Source organism: Neopsephotus bourkii, unplaced genomic scaffold (genome assembly GCF_033783945.1).
Source record: "Neopsephotus bourkii isolate Nb327-2 ecotype Australia unplaced genomic scaffold, CSIRO-AGI_Nbou_v1 NB_463, whole genome shotgun sequence".
NCBI lineage: Eukaryota > Metazoa > Chordata > Aves > Psittaciformes > Psittacidae > Neopsephotus > Neopsephotus bourkii.
This window is the reverse complement of record NW_026900965.1, coordinates 449,183-458,357: the sequence shown is the minus strand read 5'-3', so window position 1 is coordinate 458,357 and position 9,175 is coordinate 449,183. Positions and strand designations below refer to the sequence as shown.

Sequence of the window (9,175 nt, the reverse complement as noted above, 5' to 3'; positions counted from 1 at the left end):
GCAGGGAGCACCAGCACCGGGCAGTGCTGGCAACAGCGCTGTGGTGGTTTCGGGGGTGGGGGCATGTTTTCCCCTGCTGGGATGGTGCCAACCTGCCACCCTGTGCTGCCCAAGCTCCCCTCTGGGACAAGCTGCCAGGCACCAGGCCTTGCTGCTCCCACCCCGGGGACAACTTCCAGCAGCACAACTCCACTGACACGTGGCCAACGCATCCCCAAGGGGACCAGGCCCTCCTTAACAGGACACGTGGCTTTGAGCTGTGCTCACCCGAGAGGACGTGGGCTACAGAATTCTCTTTCAGGATGATTCAGGTCTGAGACATTTCATTAAACTGCATTTTGGAAAATAAGGTTGTTATTCTGGCAATTAAAGAAAAAACAGCAAAACTTACAGCTTGAACCCGTCCCATGTAACACAGAAGATCCCGGATCAGCCAGCATGGTCCTGACAAGCGTGTTTTGCTGAGACGGCGTTATGAGTTAAAATGAGTAAAACAAAGGCAGGATGGGAAGAAAAAAAATAAGCCATAAATAGGAGAAAGAAAGCGACAGGGAAGGCTCGGGCTCTGGGCAGAGGCTGAGGCAGTGCACACTTGGAAGAGAGCTCATCTTAAGGAAACTGCAGCTGCAGAAAGTGCTCCTTGATCCTCAAGAGTTGGGACAAACTCCAGCAAGGATTCTTGCCCTGCTTTCCCTTTTCACCTCTCTGGTCTGGCAGAGAGTTAGTGCTTAGGATGCAATAGCAGGGTTGGGTTTTTTCTTTTTTAAATTTCCCTTACAAACAGAGGTTAACGGAAAGCTATGTCCATTCCAAGAAATCAACAGAATATTTCAAAGATTCGCCCCATCCCCACCCTGTATTTTGAGTAAAAACCCCCAACAAAAAAAACCCCAGCCAACCAAAAGGGGTTTTTTTAAGTCTTAAGAGACTTTGAATGATTGTTCTGTGAGGTGCTATTAGGACCCTCCGCGCCACACGTCTGACTGTGTTCACAAAGAGCTGAGTCACTTTCGCACTCTTTACATTTCAGATTTTCCTCTTCTGTTGTAGTGTTCATCTCACCATTATAGCCCTCGTGTCCATTCTCACCTATCTCCCTTTCTACCTTCTGGTTTGCATCTTCCTCTTCCTCCTCTTCTTCCTCCTCCTCTTCCTCCTCCTCCTCATCTTTTACTTTATGAACAATGAAGAGGTGTCTGTTCAGAGAGATGTGAGAGGTGTAGCACAAGCCACAGAACAAGCACTGGTAGGTGGAGCTGTCTGTCTTGTGCTGAGGTATGTGTTCCTGAAACTCAGTGCTGACGTCTGTCGTGAATCCGCACTTGGCGCATTTCCAGTGCGCTCTCAGTTTTTTGGCTGGCGGCGTGCCCGAACCCGCAGCGGTCTCTGCCTGACCCAGCTCATCCACTGCCATCCTCTTTGGAGATTTGGCCTTAAAAAGAACACAAGAGATTAAAAAGTTACTTCCCTGCTTCAGCCCCGGGAAGACCAAGTGCTCAATTCCACACGCGTACCTGAAGACACCTGTGGGTGAATCCACATCGGTATTTGGAAACAAACTAGACAAAGCTGTGCCACAGGACTCGTGTGTCACTTGGCCTTTCCACCCAGCACCCAAACCCCTCACCCCAACATGCATGATCTCAACTGTTGTCTTGCAACAGGAGACCTGGTAAGGGGTGCCTGGGCAGGAACATGATGGGGAAAGAGAATGTGAACTTGGTGTGGGAAGGAGGAGCCCACCACGCAGAGACAGCTGAGGGACATGGGGATTGTCATCGGCCCAGACAATGCTTCTCAGGTTTAACTCCAAGCATTCTCCACTCAGGCTCTTTCTTCATGGCGTTTCTAATGAACTCATCCCCTCATCCCACAGTGTGCTTCTCTTCCCGTGCGGATGGCACACTTGCATACATCCCTTCACATGATTTTCTTATCTCCTTATCCAGCAGCACTGAGACGTCTTTGTTTAGAATACAGCTTATAGGCTTGTATTTGCAGACCTGCTGGAGCCATGGGAAGCCTCTGGCAGTCCCTGGTTAGCCATGTGGCTCTGTTTGGGGAAGCAGCCGCCAGCTCATGGAAATGAATTCTTGGGTTACCCCAGGTTTCCTTACAGCATAAATACAGAGGAGAGTCAGCCTTGGCTGTAATCCCTCAAGAAATCAGGTGAATGATAAATAACAGTGATATGGAAAAGGTACATCTATTTTTAAAGTAAATGGAGCAAAGAAGCTTCATCAGCCAACCCTCCACTCCAAACTGACCCGAAATCAAATCAGTTGACCAGCTACGCTTGCTGAAAACAAATTACACAGTCGTACTCAGGAGGAAGGCAGTTCACGTAGGGAGTGGATCTAAGTAGTAAGTATTTTAAAGACAAAAAAAAAAAAACCCTTTTGTAACTAGCAGAAAAAAAACAAGGGAGAAAGAGGAAAAATGTATCAGACTCACGAACAGGGCGGCAGGGGCAAACAAGGGTAATAATCTAAATTAGACCTGGTTACAAAGCAGACTGCAAAAAGGCCAGTAAAACATAAGGCCACATGTTCAGGAATATCCTCAAAAATGCAAGACATGTTGTGCACTTTCAGCTGAAGTGCAGCTGATCCTGACACTGCCAGAGAGAAGCAAACTGGATGGAGTTGAGAGGAGGACAAGAAAATCTGCCATGTGGATGAGAGGGCTTGATATAACACCCCAAGGGAATAGCTACTCGCCAGGTACATTTATTTTTCAATGAAAATATATCAGTTACTTCTGCTGTGTCTCTCTCTGGAGCTTTTGCTTTGGCCATCTGGGATAAGTCTGGGTTTTTGATGCCATGCATGAGGCTGATGTGATTCTCCAGCATGAACGGCTGAGGAAATGTCTGATTTTCATCTGTGCAGTACCTTGGAAATACAAAAAGGAAGAAAGTTTATTAGAGGAAATGCCCAGCTCTTTGTTTCCATTCAAACAGTTCTTTGTATTGTGCCAAACCAATAGGTGTCACTGGAGTGGAGATGCTGGACAGTAATGTACGATTAGATTACCAAAATATGCAGCAAATCGCTGGTTTAATAAGAAAACATTGCCCCTGAGAGAAATCTAGAACAGTTTAGGATTTACCACAGTAAGCACGAATGGGAATGAAAGTAGGGCATATCTTAGGTACAGTCCAGTACTAAATAAATACAGGGACTAGTGGAGATCAGGCTGTGATACATGCTACAGAAGATAAATAATCAAGATGGAAAACGCAGGTGGGGGAAACAACTCTGAAATGAGAGACATAGGCACAGAGGGACCTCATGACTTGTGTAACGTCAAGGAGGCTGACAGTAGAACCAGGTTCCGCAGCCAGTGTTCCTGAGCCCACGGCAGCATCCCATCCACAAGACCATCTGTATCATGGCATACTGAAAATTCTTACATAGCTGCTGAACTTCCAACTTCAATAATAAGGTAGGCAGAAGCACTCAGGAATGCATCATGTATGTAACTATTCATGTTAAAACTTCGTAGGACTTAAGAGCTGCCGCTTCCAGAGCTTCCATTTCAAAAGGAGATGTGAAGTGGATGTGTCACCTTGACTCCCAGATGACCAAGGTCTACTGGAAATAAGTGCCATGTCTTGCAGACACAGTAATCCACCCCCTGCAGCATGGTGAAGTACACAGAGGTCTCTGTGAAACCCTAGATTGACTGTACCCTTCTGCTGCCTGCAGTGTGAGACAGGGAAGGTTCATCAGCTACACACTGACTTGAGCAACGAGGCAAATTATACTGGACTTCTCTGAAATACACAAATTGCAGCTGAAACGCAGGCAGCAAAGGATGAAAAGCATCAGCAAGGAGATGAAGCGTCTCTGGGCAACAAAGATATATTTTAAAAGGAGAGAAGATTCCTCCTGAGCTTCCAGTAATTAAATGACAGTAATGATATGAAAATGCAGACGTGCTCCCTGAATACTTCTTTTTTTAAACAGGAACTGCTTAGATGATAAATCAATATTTAATAATGATGGATTTTTTCTTCCTCATGGAGGAAAGATGAGAGGTTATTAAGTGATATTTATCAAAAATAAACATGTTGAAAATCAAGCGTTCCAGACAGCCTGTACTTAAGCCTTGGAAAATGAGAGCAAGTTCTCGTAACAATAACCAAGTGAATTATGCAAAAAAAATACACATCAGAATATTCTGCAATTTGTCCTAATTTAGAATTCCTTTCATGTGAGTAGAGAAAGATACTTTCCTAACCTGAATTACTCCAGTGACAAGCTTGGCAGGAGGGTGTTCAAGCAAGTCCTCTATCACTGGTTTCTCCCTACAAATTTAACAGAAGGCAGAGCCCTAAGTAGAGCAGGGGGAGAAGGGGAAATCACAGCATGAAAGTTTAGAAGCCAGAGGGAGGTGACCTACCAGACAGCATGCTGAAGTCACCAAAATACTCAATTGCTGGATCAATGACAAATTTTACTCATTTACTCATGGAAATCCAGGAGAGGAGAAAAGGGTGCCAAGAAGTTAAAGCATCGAAAGTCCCGAAGGGAGTAACAGGTGAGACTGATACAAACTGCCTGGTGGAAAAAACGAAAACAGACACCGGCAACCAAGGCAGAAGAAAAGGAGCAGCAAAGATGTGATGCCTTACAGAGAGCACAAGGCGCTGAGGAGGAATTCAAAGAAATGGGAGGATTTGCAATCAAGAGTCACAGAGGAGATTTTTACAACAGCACTTTGGACAAACTTAGAGGGACCAAGGCGAGACTGAACAGAACACCTCAGATGGAGACAAAGAGCAGCTGTTGGAGATGCCAGGACAAGCATTCCAAGATGTTTCGTTTGAAGAGTGCTGTGAATTCACTAAGTCTCCCGCTACAATGATTAAAGAGCACAACCACTCTCCAGTTAAGACTTCATCAACAGATTCTGAGAAGGAGCAACTACAAGCCTGATAATTAAACACAATGACAATTCACTAGAGTTTCTAGCTGTGCCTTCTCTGCTGTGAATGTGTGCATCCACAACTGTGTGTTGCTCTGAAGCATAATAGAGAAGCTGGACTCCAGGGCCTGTACAAGCTAATGCAGACAGCAGGCGGGCACGTCCAAGGCTATTAAACAAATCCTTCTCCCCAGATAGGCCTTAGGTTCATTTTGGTTCTGATACATTGCACTCTGAAAACAACTGATCCAGAGAGAATACACAGATGCGAATCAGGTGCACGTAACTCCAAAGATCATCAGCCACGTCATCAAACATACTGAGAGCCAACATTTCACCTTCTCCAGAGGTTCCAAGTCAAAAGCACAGTTACAAGAAATGGAAAAGTTTAGAAGTCCTGTCTGAAAAATGCATCAGAAATATATTCTTATCAGGCCCCAGTGGTGATGCCAATACTTTATCCATTTACTGAAAGCTACTGTAGCTCACTAGGCAGTCCAAAGAAATAAAACACCTGAGGATGTACTCTTCAAGACAGGGTTTTAGTAACTTAAGTGCAGTAAAGTGACAGGACGCTCTTCAGAAACATTTGCATTAAGCCAAAATCTTAGTTACATAAAGAAAATCCCCCAACCTCCATTTCTTCAAACTTCCCTTCAACACAAATGTGGGGGTTTAATTCTTTTTTCAGAAGGATGTGTCAGAATGAGACAGGAAGCAAGTCTGCACAGTCACTCACATACGACTTACTCTGCAACAGCAGATGAGAACGCAGCTGTTTTAGAGGCAGTCTTGTAAGCACTGGGATTTGTCCTGAACTGAGACTGTATCCACAAGTAAAAAACGTTCCCCAGCAATGATTTTCATTCACTGCTGATTCACAAAGCTCATCTCAAGTCTCCAAATCCATTATCCAACTTTGAGGTGCATCTTCTCAAGCAAATCCAGCAGGCTTAATTCTCCATTGCTCTGCAGCTTGTGGAGTCAGTTCTGCTTGTATATAGTGGTGGCAAGATCTAGCACCCATGCCCATGTTCATTAAGACTTTACATACCTTTTGTGCCACTTTCTCATGGGAAAGGCACAAGAGTGATGAACGACCACATCAACCACAAAGTAGCAAAAGAGTGGCCCAATATTACATTGGATGTTCCACTAGGGTGTCTAATATAATTAGAATTTTGCACTTGCAGATCTCAAATCAAACCTTATCCTAAGTTTCCAAAGGGCATTTTGCAGTCAAAAGCAAGGACTTATTTTAGCCAAGTCTCTCATGTTTAATATACTCTTCTTCTCCCTCTCCCTCAGTAACTTATAGCCTGGAGCAGAGAGCAGCAGACACAATCTATTACAAAAGGCTTCCAAACCCGAAGGCTTAGCCTGGTGTTGAAAACAAACATCAAAAGGGGTGTTCAATACATACCAGCAAGTATAAACTTTCTTTGCTGTGTCGTGATTATTGCGGATGTGTCTGCGCAGACTGTTGGAGGCATTAAATGAGCGTTCACACTGTCGACAGGGATATCTCTTCACAGACTAGCAGAAGAACAGAAATATCTTTTAATAACAGGGTGAGGAAGGCACTGGCTGGATTCTAACATTCCCATGATCTTCAGCTTGACCTTACCTCTTGGGTGCAAAAAATCTGTCTTCCACTGATAAACATCACTGAGATTTTTGGGGTCCCACTTATACTCAGCCCAACCACTGGCTAATGCTAGCACTGATCTTACAAAAACCAGGACTATTTAAAGCACGTGCTTGATTTTTATTTATTATTTTTAATAGGAATTGCATTAGCTGCTTCTCCTGGGCCTCATTTCACTGCAGGACCCTCTGCAGAATTAATTCAGTGGAAACACCTTTCTGCCCCAGGTGTGAAGTACAGGACCCCAGTGTGAAGTACAAGTTCACTTACCCTTCTCTCTCCTCCTAATTCAGCACAATAGAAGGGCAAGATGTTAAATAGCACCACATAGTCCCACTTGTTAGCCATGTATGCTCCTCTCATCCCCCTACACCACTCTGCCCCATTACTAACCTCCTCCTTTCCCTCCAGTCCTTCATATAATCTGCATGCATTCCATTTAATGTCTTCGTAAACTTAATAAATACATATATGTATTCAACTTCCATATTTGGCAAATTTCCTACTTCTAGTGAATTCAAATAGGAAATACAGCATTCTCAGCCTGTCCCCATAGTCTGGATAGTTATCAAGTGGAACAATCTACCACTCCCCAAGTAAAGCTAAAAGGAATCAAAGTCTATGATCCACATTTGGAAAGCCTCAAGAAGGGTGAGTCAGTGTACAGAACAAGAAGTCCTGATGCCAAAGTACTAAGAAACCTGGCTGCACACAATATCTTGGCCTATGTTCTGCCAGGAAGATTAGCTTGACAGATGTAGGTCAAGGCAACGCAAGGCCTGAGCTGGATGAAACCAACAAATTGAGATTTACAGTTCTTGTAGCAAAGGGCTCTGCACACTGTATGAGTCTGTAACTCTTCCCCAGTTAGGTGTAGCGATGTCTACCAAACAATACAGCACGTGAGGAAACTGTGTGTCGTTCTGTAACTTTGAGTACAGACAGTTTAGATCAGACTGCTGAACCAGCAGATACGACAAAGAAGGATGGAGAAGATGGAGAAGATATGACATTCTATCCACTTACCCAGGTGAGTCGAAGAGGAAGCCTGATATGAAATGCAGTGGGAGGGGAGCAGCAAAGAGGATGAGGTATGCAGGTTGTAGAGTATACCATCAAGGACAGAAAATGTACTTACAACAGGCTACATAGTTTTTCTTTGTTCTGACCCTTAGCTTACTCCTCAGTGAGCTGCAGACAGACTCACAGTTTCTTTCTGCCCCAAATATTAACAATTACCAGACTCCTTTGCTCAAAATATCTTGTTCCCTAGTTGAAGTGTTTCAGCTGAGTCCTTACCCTTCCATGACTTCTCTTCATGTGGGACACATAGGTTTCCCGATCAGGGATCCACTGTGAACATTCCTTGCAAGTCCAACCAGTTCTTCTCAGCCTGGCCTTGGATTTGGGATTGTATCCTTCCACCCTCATGTCCCTCCTCATCAGAGGGGAGTGGGAAGTCCCATTGGCCACTGACAGCTCCTTTGCTGGGGCATGAACCTGGTTCCTTGATGCCTTCTCAGATTTCTGTCGGAAGTTTGAGAGCTCCTCAGGATTTTGGGGGACTCCATGAACACCCTAGATGACAATAATAAAGGAATCTTGTGTAACATTTATATGAAATTCATATTATACATCTTTATTTATAAATAACGTTTACTATTTAGATTAATAATTTAACCCCACCCATCCCCCAAAACAATATCCTGATGTCTTGCTCCCACACATCTTCCCATTCCCCCTTGAACCTGGCTACAGTGCTTTCCCCAGCAAGAGATTTTCCAGAGAAATATGAAGCTTCTATTTATGTTCCCTGCATGACAGCAGCAACTCCTTGGTGCTGCCTGTTTAATATTTTGGATGAGCTCTAGGAACTCTGGTTAAAGAGGGAAGATGTAATGGAAGAGAAATATTAATTGTCATTATTGCAAGAGCCTAAGCTCTAAAACCACTGAGCTTTGGTAAGCTCTGAAGGAAACATCTGCTTTTATCTTGGGGCTCCAAAGCTGCTTCATCTTTGCTCAAGGGACAGGAAGAGACAACCTCTCAGTTTCTCTAACCCCACCTTCTTCAATTCCACACCATCTATTGCTATTTACATTTTCACGGTTCAAATATTGGTTCCTGACAAATAAAAGCAAGCATAAAGCCAGAAACCAGCCTTACAAGGCACATGTCTCCAGGCTCTTTGGTTGTTCAACAGGCCAGGATCCCCCCAGAAGTTACTTCAACAAAGAAAACTGAACATAAGGAAAATAATCCAGAAGCAAAGAGCTGTGGGAAAGCAAAAGCAAGTAAAATAGCAACATACCAAAGAAACCTCAAGACACTCCCCTAGGAACAAGAACAGTTCATTCACACAAAAGAATAATTTAGAGGTTTAATTGTGCACTGTAATTAGTAACGGGTAAAGTTTCAACACAGGAAGGCCCCACGCCTTTGGAAGTCTTTCTGGGGGTTAGACACCAAACAAACGTCAAAAGACAGTGTCTCATCTGAGAAGCCCATGTGCTTTGCACCTGATCCAGCTATGTTCACAGAAGCTCTGTCATGCAATGGCAGGGCAATGACAGCAGCTCCACAGCATTGCCAGGG

General features: G+C 44.2%; 1 protein-coding gene across 6 annotated transcripts in view; it reads right to left on the bottom strand.

The window, feature by feature from the left end:
- Positions 1–336: 336 nt before the first annotated feature.
- The window catches only part of ZNF592 (zinc finger protein 592), a 40,393-nt gene continuing 31,554 nt past the window's right edge, over positions 337–9,175 (bottom strand). For 2 of the 6 annotated variants that reach the window (XM_061349844.1, XM_061349845.1), the window contains 4 exons: positions 7,880–8,158; positions 6,356–6,468; positions 2,759–2,894; positions 337–1,432 (listed from right to left, as the gene is read on the bottom strand). In XM_061349844.1, the coding sequence (XP_061205828.1) occupies positions 914–1,432; positions 2,759–2,894; positions 6,356–6,468; positions 7,880–8,158 (1,047 nt within the window). In that variant the 3' untranslated portion in view covers positions 337–913. Of the gene's footprint in view, positions 1,433–1,514; positions 2,895–5,455; positions 6,252–6,355; positions 6,469–7,879; positions 8,159–9,175 lie in introns of those variants that run through there. The other 4 variants (XR_009724945.1, XM_061349846.1, XM_061349847.1 and 1 more) reach the window with 4 other exon arrangements.